Here is a 14,515-nt window from a genome sequence, read left to right on the forward strand (position 1 = left end):
ACGAGAAAATTCACCTACCATGTGTAGAGACCAGTAGTCCCGGTTGTTGTCAGCTCGAATGTCGTTGTTAAAACATTGTTTGTTTGACAAGATGAACTCTTGCACATTGGTCAACAATGCGTGGCGGCCGCTCAAGACTACAGCTAATTTAATCTTTTGGCGCCTCAAGCACCGAGCCAGCGGCGCCACTCACTGGAGTGAGCACTACGAACCGTGACGCTTGCAAAACTACTTGCATTTTACCGCCTGCCGCCATTCTCCCATTGAACTCTGAGACCTTCGCCTTACAGTGGGTTTTCACCAACAACGAATTTGGCAGGAGAAGTTCTGCCCCCATTCATTTTCAACAAGGGCACGCAGAGAAATGTGCAGGGGATTGTGGGAAGGTGAGCGGCGAGAGCCCTGCTAGTGGAGCGGTAGAAAAAGGTTCAGCTCTGCTCTACTTTATGCAAATTTCAAGCAAAACGTTGGAGCCAAGCGTTGTCAAGAGGAGGCAAATGAAATAAATAAGGGACAGTTGAAGGTGTCGTTAAAATAAAAAATGCACCTCCCCTCCCCAACATGAAAACTATTTTCACATGACCCTCCCCTTGTACTGTAAAAAACATTGCACACCCTCCCTCCTCATAGAATTAAGTCATAATAATGTTTACGACCACAAATAACAACTGTAGCAACGTTTAGAAACGCGGATATCGACTTTGCCACTTCAGCATGCTTTTGTGGCACAGTCGATGCCTCGCAGGGATATGGGCCAGAAGGTTGAGGGTTTGCCGACCACCGCAGACAAGCTCACTCGACCTGCCTGTTTCATTAGGCATACACTACGATCAGAGCAGGCTGCAGACAATGATCAGCTAGTGGGAAATGATATTTGTCAGTTAAAATAATAAATGTATATACACACAGTACAAAGCTTTTTAAAAGTGACCGGGATTGCACAATAAAGTTGGACTTATTTCCGTTGTGTTCCTATTTTCCACATAGATACATATACATATACAATTACATAGACACATTACAGAGATACAGACAACAAAAGGTTATACTGTTCACACATTAGCTAGCTTTTGACATGCTTTTTAAAGTTGGTTATGGTTGGTATGGTTTTGATTTGCTGTGGTAGTTTGTTCCACTCAACAGTACCAGTGTATAAAAATGTGTTCTTACCAGATACTCTTACATTTAAAACAGTGAATATTACAGTCTCTGGCTCCGGTATTATGCTGGTGGACATCCCTAACAAATAAGGTACCTGGAGGCTGAGTCCGTGATAATTATGTGGACCAAACCCAGTTGAATTAACACTACTTTTTTCCCCTCACAGATAGCCAGCCTAGCTGCTTAAAATGCTCAGCCTCCAGATGAGTATGAGGGGGGAGTTTAAGTACACTTCTTACAAGCTTGTTTTGGCTGGTCTGTAGCTCATTCTTTAGATGTTTGGTGCTGCTGGTGAATCATGATGTGCAGGTATAGTTAAAGTGACACTGGACTAGCGCACTTGCGAGAGTCTTTAGGGTATCTGTAGCAAGGTTTCCATCCAATTGGCGATAGATTTTCATGTGAAAATTCTAAAATATACATAAAAACAATATTTTCCCATCAGAGTTGTGTTTCCAAATTGAAGTCTGTGCTTAAATATGTAGTGCACATAAAAATAACTTTTGTGGTTAATTTCGCATTTACGGAATAAAAGTTGCCAAGCATCGATCATCATCAAATCAAATGTTATGTTACATGCCGAATACAACAGGTGTAGACCTTACAGTGAAATGCTTACTTACATAAGTGTTAAGTAAAAAATTGAAAATAAAAGTAACAAATAATTAAACAGCAGCAGTAAAATAACAATAGTGAGGCTATAGACCTACCATTGACTCTGTACCGGGGGTACCGGTTAGTTGAGGTAATTGAGGAAATATGTACATGTAGGTAGAGTTAAAGTGACTATGCATAGATAATAAACAGAGAGTAGCAGCAGAGTAAAAGAGGGGTCTGGGTAGCCTTTTGATTAGCTGTTCAGGAGTCTTATGGCTTGAAGGGTAGAGGCTGTTAAAAAGCCTTTTAGAACTAGACTTGGTGCTCCGGTACCGCTTTCCATGCGGCAGCAGAGAGAACAGTCTATGACAAGGGTGGCTTTAGGGCCTTCCTCTGACACCGCCTGGTATAGGGGTCCTGGATGGCATGAAGTTTGGCCCCAGTGATGTACTCTGATACCTGGGTTAGTGTGTCTATTTGATGGTGCTTTTTCAATGTAATTATCTAGACCTGTAAGAAATGATACTAAATGCGAATGTTGTTGAATTAGTAGTGCCTTGCGGTCGGAGGCCGAGCAGTTTCCATACCAGGCAGTGATGCAACCAGTCAGGATGCTCTCGACGGTGCAGCTGTAGAAACTTTTGAGGATCTGAGGACCCATGCCAAGTCTTTTCAGTCTCCCGAGGGGGAATAGGCTTTGTCGTGCCCTCTTCACGGCTGTCTTAGTGTGTTTGGATCATGATAGTTTGTTGGTGATGTGGACACCAAGGAACTTGAAGCTCTCAACCTGCTCCACTACAGCCCCGTCGATGAGAATGTGGGCGTGCTCGGTCCTCCTTTTCCTGTAGCCCACAATCATCTCCTTTATCTTGATCACGTTGAGGGAGAGGTTGTTGTCCTAGCACCACACGGCCAGGTCTCTGACCTCCTCCCTATAGGCTGTCTCATCGTTGTCGGTGATCAGGCCTACCACTGTTGTGTCGTCAGCTAACTTGATGATGGTGTTAGAGTCATATTTGGCCATGCAGTCGTGAGTGAACAGGGAATACAGGAGGGGACTAAGTACACACCCCTGTGGGGCCCCCGTGTTAAGGATCAGCGTGGTAGATGTGTTGTTGCCTACTCTTACCACCTGGGGGTGGCCCGTCAGGAAGTCCAGGATCCAGTTGCAGAGGGAGGTGTTTAGTCCCATGGTACTTAGCTTAGTGATGAGCTTTGAGGGCACTGTGGTGTTGAACGCTGAGCTGTAGGTCAATGAATAGCATTCTCACATAGGTGTTCCTTTTTTCCAGGTGGGAAGGGCAGTGTCGAGTGCAATAGAGATTGCATCATCTGTGGATCTGTTGGTGCGGTATGCAAATTGGAGTGGGTCTAGGATTTCTGGGATAATGGTGTTGATGTGAGCTATGACCAGCCTTTCAAAGCACTTCATGGCTACAGACGTGAGTCCTACGGGTCGGCAGTCATTTAGGCAAGTTACCTTCGTTTTCTTGGACACAGGGACTATGGTGGTCTGCTTGAAACATGTTGGTATTACAGACTCAGTCAGGGACAGATTGAAAATGTCAGTGAAGACACTTGCCAGTTGGTCAGCGCATGCTCGGAGTACACGTCCTGGCAATCCATCTGGCCCTGCGGCCTTGTGAATGTCGACCTGTTTAAAGGTCTTACTCATCACATTGGCTACGGAAAGCGTGATCACACAGGAACAGAATAAGACCCTCAATATTTATTGAAAGGAGCATCAACCTCGTCACTTTGCACTTTCCCCACCCTGTGACGTTCATCATAATGTATTTCATCTAGCCTAATAAAATGCGTTCTTTCCCACGACATGAAATAAAAGTGCAACATACTTTACTTGCATGAAAAGGTTGGATGGAAACCTGGTTAATGTCAAGCCATTTTGAGGATGCTGGAATTATATTTTGGACGAACGTGCGCATGCCTGGCCTACAGGAGACCTTTTAAGTAGCCTAATTACATTAAAACATTGTGACTGGTTGTGTTTATGTCACATAAAAGCTAATACATTTTAAAAGTTAAATGACAAATATTTATGATATATTGAAGTGTTAGATTCTAGGTGTGCGAGGAATAGCCTTTCGGATTGGAGAGGAGGCTAAATGCTTTCCTGAACAACTGGGCCTGACGGGAGCATATGTGGCCACCTTATTATAGGACGACTTGGAAGAATGATGATCTGCAACAGACAGCGCATCTCAGTAACAGAAGTAAAAATACAGCCAGACTGGCCTGTTACTGTGCCTTTCTAGACTGTCCAGAGTAGACCCACAACTGATCCAAATAGAATGAAACATTCAAATCACAGGGGCTTCGGCGCATTCATTCAAATGACATTTTCACTGCTGCCTAGAGTAGAATTTTGTACTCGCTTGAAAACAATAATGCAATTATTCATTGTATTGTGGTGGTGTAGGTTAGTCTAGGTAGGATAATTGTATTGTCCCTGAACATGATCAATAGGGGAGCTTTTTGAGCTGTGTGTTTCATGTCTTCACTGCCTATCAGCTATTCCTATTTGTTGTTGTGGATTCATATAAAAAATTGATTAAATGCTTTTATGTGGGGTGTGATTTCTAGTTAGCCTATTGCAGATTTGTACAAATGATCCACCTACCAATATCACTATGAATGGTGGATAGAAGGCAGGATAGACAGACTAGTAGGCTATATTGGTCTGTGGTATAGTAAAGGTTAGCGTGCAGAAAAGCATAGTGCATAAGGGAAATACCAAAACACCTTGATATCGGGGAGGAGCGTGCAAGCAAATGAGGAAATGTGGCTAGGATGCAATAAATTGATATAGTAAAGCCTTCAAAAGAGCTAATGTAAACCAGGGGACAAAAACACACTAGCCTCCCCTGTGCACAATTTTTTTTTTTTTAAATCCACGAAGCTTGGCAATTTAAGATGTTTTATTGTCACATACACCAGATAGATGCATGAAATGTGTTGTTTTACAGGGTCAGCCATAGTAGTACAGTGCCCCTGGAGCAAATTAGGGTTAAGTGCCGTGCTCAAGGACACAGACAGATTTTTCCACCTTGACTGGTCAGGTATTCAAACCAACAACCTTTCAGTTGCTGGCGCAATGCTCTAATCGCTAGGCTACCTGCCACCCTCCCCTATTTTGGACCACCCCAGTAAATTTAGAACTGTCCCTAACTGTTTTGACTGAGTGGACATCAAGTTGACAGATTCGAAAGCTTGCTGTGATTTGCAGCAATGTTTTCCATTAGCGGCTGTCATTGGCTAATCAGCTGGGTAGTGTATACAGACTTAAGGCATTAGAATGTACCAGAGGCTACCAAAATAGAGCTCCTTCGGAAAAACATTTCGAACCCTGGTGGGCAAACCCCCTGGTCGGGGACCGCCTGGCTACTTTTTCTATTTCGATAGCTACTCTATGTACTTGTGGAAAACACTTTTCTTTAATGCTTTGAATACCTATTACATAGATAACATATTGGATGAAATTATCAAGCTCTTATTATATAATATGTACGGCCCAGTACATCACTGGGGCCAAGCTTCCTGCCATCCAGGACCTCTATACCAGGCGGTGTCAGAGGAAGGCCCTAAAGCCACCCTAGTCATAGACTGTTGTCTCTGCTACCGCGCGGCAAGCGGTACCGGAGCACCAAGTCTAGGACCAAAATGCTTCTCAACAGCTTCTACCCCCAAGCCATAAGACTCCTTAACATCTAATCAAATGGCTACCCAAACTATTTGCATTGCCCCCCGCCCCGCCCTTTCACGCTGCTGCTATTCTCTTTTTATTATCTATGCATAGTCACTTTAACGCTACCTACATGTACATATTACCTAAATTACCTCGACTAACCGGTGCCCCCACACATTGACTCTGTACCGGTACACCCTGTATATAGCCTCGCTACTGTTATTTTACTGCTGCTCTTTAATTATTTGTTTTTTTTTTCATATTTTTTGCTTATCTATTTTTTACTTAACACTTATTTTTCTTAAAACTGCATTTTTGGTTAAGGGCTTGTAAGTAAGCATTTCACTGTAAAGGTCTACACCGGTTGTATTCGGCGCTTATGACGAATAAAAATTGATTTGATTTTGATTTGATCTTCACATCTCCAACTAATTGAATGGCAATTAGGTCTGCAGTGTCCCCGGTTATTGTATTTACTTGGAGTTACTAGACTATCAACTGACAAATGTTAACACTATAAATAACACACTCTACAACACTTATTTTATCTCTCTTAATGTCAAATAAAGGCACTACATGCACTTAATGTATCAGATCACAATCACAGCCTTTCAGTAGCCTAATAAAGAGAGGAATGGCATTGCTTAACTTCTATGATGATAATTTATGGCGCAGCCATAATAACATCAATCATTTAAAGTATTATCCAACTGAAGTGAGGAGTGGGATTAATCATAGGTAGAAACCTAATCGTCCTCTGAAGCGGTTTTTACCTTTGTAAGACAACACTCTTCTAAACCACAGGGAAGTGGCTACAGCGACTACAGCTATTGGGCTTATAATTCTACAAAAAGGACAGGAGGTCAATGTTCCAATCCCGTGGCACATAAGGATATTTAATCATTTGAACTGGGGCTCTACCTTCAGAATGCCGATAGCTCTACCATTCTACACTCTAAAAAATGCTGGGTTATTTGGTAACCCAGCGCTGGGTAAATATTGGACAGAACACACGCTGGGTTATTTTGACCAAGCCAGCTAGGTATTTTTTTAATGTAATTCATAGGTTATATTCAGGAGGCATGGCCTATTAGGGGCGTGGCTTTCAGATAGTTATTTTTGGACACCCGTGAAAGCAAATGTAATTCCTTTTCATGTTAAATGTGTACACTGAAAATACAAACAAATATTGAATATTTTTGTACATTACATATTCTAATATACATTTCACAACATTATTATTTACATATCACAACATTGAGATGCAATATTAGGATATATGTTATCCCAACATTGAGAAATGCATAGCCTCTTTAGGAACTCAAACACTTGTAATCCTCATTTAAGCCACAAAGGTATCAGTGTTCAACCTTAACATGTGATAACAATACAACAGAACAGATTCACATTTACTTTAACGGGTGGCCAAAAATAATTATCTGAAACACACGCCCCTACTAAGCCCCCCCTCCAGTCATATCTCAATAACCCAGCATCAATAACCCATCAGTTATTAAAGAAAACAACCCAACTAAGTGACCGAATGCCTGCAACCCAGCAGTTGGATCATCCAAACAACCCAGCATTTTTTAGAGTGTAGTGTTCTATTCCATTTCTATGGGAATGGCTATCATTGGATAAAATGGCTTTTCACAATTATGACAACAAAGACACAAAGTGACTCTCTATGAAAAGATAGGGGTGAATGGTCATTAGATATTTGGGGAACAGATGTTTGGATCTAGCAGGCTGAGTCTCTGAAACACACTGTATTTGAGGATGTAAAACAATTCAGACAACTAATACATATTTGTATTCAGATGACATGCTGCTGTATCTGTATGCACATGGTCCCTTTAAGGCCTACAATCATCTGTCTCTAATATATTCCTGCTTGTAAGTGGCCCTGATTAGATGTGCATATCAGAGCGAGGTTGTTGTTCCTCTGAACTGAAGAAATTGTTGCGTAATCAGATGAGCACTCTGTGCATCTGATACTGAGTGGGGAGAGTGTTCCATCCCACCCAAACTGATTATCTCTGTCTGTCAAGACGTAATCCTATCTTCATGTTTTTGCTTGCTCTATATTTAAGTTAATTGAATGAATTAGATTACAGCACAGTATGTTAATCTCTCTCTCCCATCTATCCCTCTGTCTCTACAGCTCTAGTGGTGAGGTTTCTGACCAGACGTTTCATCTGGGAGTATGACCCAACGCTTGGTAAGACACCCAACCTACTCATCCTGCTGTCCTAGGCAGCATTGAAAGTAACCTGCACAACACTGGTCTTAGTGTGTTTCGGGCAGCCAGTAAAGCACTCTCCCTATGATTTTGGGTATCAAAGGCTTTATCTGACCTCAAAGGCTGTTTTGATCCAAAGATGGCTGTGCTGCGTTGGTCAAAGCCTTCTATCGCTGCAATTTATCATATCAAGATAGCAACCAAATTAATAATAACAATCACTCCCCATGGGGTAATATATTTCCCCCATAGCTCCTCCACACATCATACAGATTAATTTCCTGACAATAGGCCTTTTAAGTTAGGCCTGACCTCTCTGGTTTTTGTTTAAAGCAAAACTACATCACAACCCTAGCCTGGTCGGGGATTTAACATGCTATGATTGCTATGTGATTATGAGACGGGGAGAGAGGCGATGTTTAAGGTTTAAGGGCGAATCACCATTCATTCACGCCAGTTGTCGGTTTTACACTTTTCCAGAGAAATGTGTTTGACTATGACTAAGTCGAGGTGTGCCCATTGCAGTGTGTGGAATGTAAGCGCTAATCTAAGGGAATTCACTCACTGCGTGAAGGCTACAGAAGATTTACAATCTAGATCTGTAGACGGTAGCATTTGATAGTAGCCACAGGCTAATCAGGTTCTTATTTAGGCTAACTGACCACAGCGACTGTGCAAGGGGAGGTTCGTGTAGTAGGCCTACATCCTGTCATTGGCAGGAAAAGCCTATTGTGGCATGTTTTGCTTGAAGCTAGAACAATATTGGGGTTGTCCGGTTCATGGTTCGATGGCATGCTATGTACAGAGTCAGCCTCATTAGAAGTGGCACAAACCCAACTGTTGGCATGGGAAGCAGTAACATGATATAGGCATTAAGCCTCATTGCATGCAGACATTTCAATGTTATGGATGCTATATATACATACAGTATACTCCTACAAATACCAATGGTCTAAGATATGCTTATAGCATGCTGTCAAACAATTAGCTGGAAAAGGAATTGGATCCTGCAGATATTGAATATATTTTTTCTCACTGCAAGCCAAGTCTCTGATTCCCATTGACAGTTTCCCCGTTTTCCCTCTGAATGTGGTGTTCTTTTTGGTGCAGGCTCAAGTGCTTGTTATTCGAACAGCATTCAGGAGTATAAACCTAGTACCCACCACAGCTTATTCCCTGACATCATCACACAAGGGTTGAATGAAAGATGAAGGATTTGGGCTGAGAGAAAGAGAGAGAGAGAGAGAGAGAGCGCTCACAGCTCTGTAAGAGTCATGGACTTTGAGGAGAATATTGAATTACAATGCCGACAGATTAATTTCATGAAGTTTCAGAACAGGGTCTGGAAGCAATTTAATCATGTTTTTGCGAACAGTACCCAGTGTGTGTATTTTGTAGGTTACACATATCCTTCGGTGATTTATGTGAGTCCAGAAAAGTAACATGATTTTAATGACGTGCCTTGTAGTCTGCTAAATTGGTCATTTCATAATATGATGATACAGTATAACCCTTAAAATGGAGCTCTCTGATTAAATCAACACCATGCTGTCACCTCAAAATGCCTGTAATGAAATTAACAGCAATCTGTTTCGATTTGACATTCAAGAAGCACTTAATTTGCGTACAGTAGGTGCAGTCTGCATACACAAATGGATTTGATGAAGCTATGATAGTAAGAGGAAATCTGGAGGAAATCTCTACCACGTCTTTCTCTTGACTTCTAAGAGACGCCATCTGCTTATTTGTTTTCTCAGCCGTACAAAATGAAGCTGTTTTACGACAGAGCGCTTTCCATTTCATTATCATATTGGTAAAAACTGTAGGAATATGATGATCGCTGTTGAAACCTTGTGTTCTTTTTTGGTGTTCCCTCAATTGTGATCTGTATTATCAGAGGTTAGGATTTAACCTGCGCAAGGGGGATCAATTAAATATGATTACAAAAGATTGCTACAATGACTAACATCAGGAAAAGCATTTTTGGGATGGAATTTACACAATTTAATATATAAATACATGAACACACAGTATAAGCATACCCCTTTCCCATAATCATAGAATCTATGTGGGTGTATGCATTTTCCTGGCTCTGGAGCATTGTCATGCTTGTTGCCATGACACCAATATTTTGACAATGGCGGCATACCCTGCTCATTGCGGCAGTCTTGTCAGGAGACTTTCCCCCCCCCCTGCCAAATAAAGAATTCAGAGTAATGCATTTCTATGGGTTTTCATGTTTGGTGGTTATCTGTTATTGTTGAATTGTAAGCTATTTCTTTCTCCACCCTGCCCAGCTAACACACGCATCCGCTAATATTATCTCCTCTCTACTGTAGAAAAGGAATGAGAGAATTCCATTCATTGTCACTCAATGGGAAACATGTGAGCAGTGTAATTATGTAAATTGGCTTGTCATTAATTCAACAGGATAGCTTTAGTTTCATGCATATTCCCGAATGTAGCTGTGAACAACAATTTATACCCCCTCTGATCTAATCTTATTTAGCTCATGGAATGACCTCTTACCAAGTCACTCCTCAATAAAATGGGCAGAGGAATCAACTATATAACTACTACCTACTTGAAATCTACTATTAATCTCATTTATTGAGGTCATATGACATTGCACAATTAGGGTAATACATAGCACAGATAGAAACAAATAGGAAAGCAGCTGCTTGGCTGAATCATATCATGGATGTTTGGCAATCCAGTGAGTTAAGTGAGCGGAACGAGCAAAACATTTCTAAGGGTCGTAGTAGTTAACAAGTACAAACAGCTTGAGACGGGGGCTGATAGAAGTTGCTATTGACAGATCTGTTGATGTTTCCATTTAATATTCTGGTATGAGACGTTCTCTTTCAGCATTCTAAAATAACAGCAACAGCAGCTAGAGGCTCCAGCTTCTCGCTAGGAAATGAGTTATTCGCTGCCAGGAAAATGACTGTGGTGTTGGCCCTCCCTAAGATCTTCAGATATGTAGGTTGGACCATTAAATCATCCACAAGCCCTCCTGTCCATGCTGTCAATACACAAAAACACATAGTAGGTGTGTGTGTGTACTTGTGTGTATGTGCGTGTGTGCAGGTGTGCACTTGCATGTGTGTGGATGTGTGGCAGCTGAAATGGGACGTCCTGTGAGACTCCGTGTGAGACCCAGGCTTCGCCCCTCAGAAAGGTGCTACCCTCCAACTATAGAAGGCAGTAAATCGACACCCTAGCGGTCACTCACGGCGCTCGGTGACATCTCGCACGCACACAGCGTTTTACGTCCCAGAGGGCACCTGGGTAGAGGCAGGGATGAGGACATGCACAGCTAGCTAACACCCCAACAGAACGTTCTGGTGTTACTGACGGTTATACTCCAGACCCCCGCCATCTTGAATAGTAGCCACCCACCATGCTTGAAAAGGTTTTGAGCAGACACTGAGTAACAATCGGAAACTGAGCAAAAGATGAGATTTACAAACACAACAGGCTTGCTAAATAATGCCGTGTTCTCCGGTCGAGACAGCAGTGAAATCTCTCTCTACAGGGAGATCTAAAGTGCCTTTTAGGGTTTTTGTGAGTTTACACAGATGTTTTTTTTTACAAGAGGCAATTCAGGTAAATGACTCCTCATCGAGGTAAAACAGAGCATTCACACCTGTATCTTTCAGCCAGGTGTGTAAGACCTGACCATCTCTCGTCCTCTTGGTAAAGCTGCCCTGAAGCAAACCAGGGGCAATTCAACTTAACGGGGTTCATTGACCACCTTAACAACCAGGTGGGCTCAACTGTGCATGATAGACATAAACATGTTACCATCTTCTAAATGGGGTTTCCCTTTTGTCTTTTTGTTCTTTCCAGAATCAACATATCGCCATCAAGCAACCATAGATGATGAGGTTGTGACCATGGAGATCCTTGACACAGCCGGACAGGTAGGAGCTTCAGCAACTTTGCACAGAAAACAATAACGTTTGTGTAGAGAAATGTTTATACTGTGACTGGCAATAGAGTAAGAATAATAAATAGTCAATTGAAAATCCCAATTCAAACCTACTGTATAATGATGACTTATCAGAGCCACTGCAGTCCTAGCTAGACCAAATCCTCGCTAGCGTTGCTCTGTGCTGTTCTAATCAGCCGTTGGGTTAACACATTATACTTTCCATCTGGGAGAGAACCAAGCAGCATAGGCCTTCCATCCCAAGATAAATGTGCTGCTGCTGCTAGTTTGAGTACGTAGGTGTTCTGCCTGCTGCTAATTTCCCCGTGACACGTCCAGCCAAGTCATCCTTCTCTCATTACATTGTATTCTATTTTGAGAGTGCAGGGAGTGAGAGTTTAGGTGAGTGCCTAACTGAGCGTTGCTAGACCTGTCTTTCTTCAAGTTCAAAAGTCGGTCAGTTATATAGATGTCAAGTATCACTGCGTTTACTGTGAGTTATGCAACAGTTATTGTAACAGTGTTATTATTGCCAATAACAGTTGGAGGTCAAGAATATCTCTGGCTCCTGCTTGCGCAAGTTTAAGACTTCATTTTTTTCCTCACACGACCAGTAAGTTTTGTTACAGGACTGGCTGTTCCGACTTGATGAAATCAGGAGCAGCTGCTGAAATTTGCACCCAGTTCAGAAGGGTAGCCGATTGTTCAAATCTGGGGGATTGAACACGTATTAGGTTGAGAAAGGAGAAATAAAGCATTAGAAACATGTGCAGTCAATCATTTGCAGCTGAAAACTTAGTGGAAGTTCTTCTGTTCAGTTCAGATGCCTCAATTGTCCATCACTTGTTCAATGAAGGCCCGCATAGAGCTATTGTTTCTTTGCCTTGTGGATATGCCAGACAACAAGTGGGCCTATTGGTCCCTACAGTATTCTAATTAGCTAGCTAGTCACTAAAAGATTGTCACTAAAAAGATCCTTCCTCCTGTATCTTTACCTCAGGAGGACACGCAGCAGAAGGAGAGCCACATGCGCTGGGGCGACGGCTTCGTCATCGTCTATGACATCACTGACAGGGGCAGCTTCGACGAAGTGGCTCCTTTGCGGGGCCTCCTAGAGGAAGTCAAGAAACCCAAGAATGTCCCATTGGTTTTGGTGGGCAACAAGGCCGACCTAGACCATGCCCGACAGGTGGGCACAGAGGAGGGCGAGCGGCTGGCCGCCGAGATGGCGTGCGCCTTCTACGAGTGCTCGGCATGCGCCGACGAAGGCGGCATGGTGGCGGAAGCATTCCATGAGCTGTGTCGCGAGTTGAGGCGCCGCAAGGCGGTCCAGGGCAAGGCCAGGCGTCGTAGCTCCACCACCCACGTCAAGCAGGCCATCAACAAGATGCTGACCAAGATCAGCAGCTAGGGGGAGCCCCTGAGCACACGTCACAAAGAGGATAAACTCAAGACGAACTAAAGAACAAAGTGACTGATTTCAAGGGTTTAGATGTGTGGAAATATATCATACAGCCATCCAAGCTGCTAAGGAGCAGGAATATTAAATTCTGAATGAACAGCGAACCTCTTCATACTTAGTATCAATGCACAATCAACGAAGATTTGCATTGATACAGAGTGTGTCGAAAATCGCTCTTCATTCAACACTGATTCTAAAGGGGAAAGCTGTTGGCTATTATTACTTGCTCTTTGACCATGCTCCACAACTAAGGTCAGAAGCACAAAGGGGAACATAATAATCACTTTGTCCCTGAGGGAGGTGAAGATGCTTTTGTTTCATAGCCAACTAGGACATTTCTGTATGCTGCCAAGGAAGAGGGTAGAGTCCATTATTCAGAAGTCCCAATTCTCTGAAATTCACTCTTCCTTCTTGAGCAGCATGGTGAATACCCCAGTTTTGTATCCATAGCTCCAGCAACTTTAAACAAAATATACAAAATAATGTCCGTCATGAACCCACCCTTTGTTTATCAGAAATGATGGACAAACGATTTGTAGTTTCCTCTCCCTGTAGCTTGTTTGTGGGATAATGTTTTGATATGCTCTAGGCCAGTGTTTCCCAACCCTGGTCCTCCAGTACCCCCAACAGTACAAATGTTTATTGTAAACCTAGACAAGCACATCTGATTCAACTTGTCAACTTATCATCAAGCTCTCAATGAGTTGAATGAGGTGCATTAGTCCAAGGCTACAAGGAAAACGTGTACTGTACACGAGGACCAGTGTTGGGAATATGTACCTTTAAATTGTAAACTATGTATAATATTGCCTTTGTCATTGGTCTCAAAGGAGTGTACAGTACATAACCCAGAGGCAGACAAAATGGTGGACATGTCTCCTGTATTTTAACCAAATGCTGTTTCTTTCTTCTCCGATGTACCCGACCTGTCTCTGAGTTTTCAGAATGGGGATAAAATTGACAAATTTGCTGTGCAATTGCAATTAAACATTAGATACGTGCATATCCAAAACGAGTTTGAAAATGTATCTTTTCTGATTCATCTTTAACAGTATGTTGTCATGCAATAACAAATGTTATTGTTTGTTATTTTGACAGTCTAACAAAGCTGCAGAATTAATATTATTCTTTCCTATGGTTTAGAGCAGGTATTACCCAAACTGGGGTACGCGCAATGCCGTCGGGGGTACGCCAAACAAAAATGTGATTCACATCTACATTTTTTTAAATAATAACACATTTTCAAACAGTCCATTTATGTTTTCCAATGGAGCTATACATTTGGGTGAGGTTTTTTTCTCGCCCGAGTAGCCTTGTTTCACTGCCAAAAATCTAATTAAACAATCTAGTGTTCAGCGAAATAACAACACAATGTCAAATACAGGTAGCCTAGTAAAATAATTAACATCCAGT

General features: G+C 42.3%; 1 protein-coding gene across 1 annotated transcript in view; it reads left to right on the forward strand.

Annotated features, from left to right (window-relative positions):
- The window catches only part of LOC115180271 (ras-related and estrogen-regulated growth inhibitor), a 38,419-nt gene extending 24,305 nt beyond the window's left edge, over positions 1 to 14,114 (forward strand). Inside the window, exons 3-5 of the mRNA XM_029742224.1 lie at positions 7,629 to 7,685; positions 11,559 to 11,632; positions 12,641 to 14,114. Coding sequence (XP_029598084.1) covers positions 7,629 to 7,685; positions 11,559 to 11,632; positions 12,641 to 13,051 — 542 coding nt within the window. The 3' untranslated portion in view covers positions 13,052 to 14,114. The remainder of the gene's footprint in view (positions 1 to 7,628; positions 7,686 to 11,558; positions 11,633 to 12,640) is intronic.
- The last annotated feature ends 401 nt before the right edge of the window (positions 14,115 to 14,515 follow it).

Source organism: Salmo trutta, chromosome 40, assembly GCF_901001165.1.
Source record: "Salmo trutta chromosome 40, fSalTru1.1, whole genome shotgun sequence".
Taxonomy (NCBI): Eukaryota; Metazoa; Chordata; class Actinopteri; order Salmoniformes; family Salmonidae; genus Salmo; species Salmo trutta.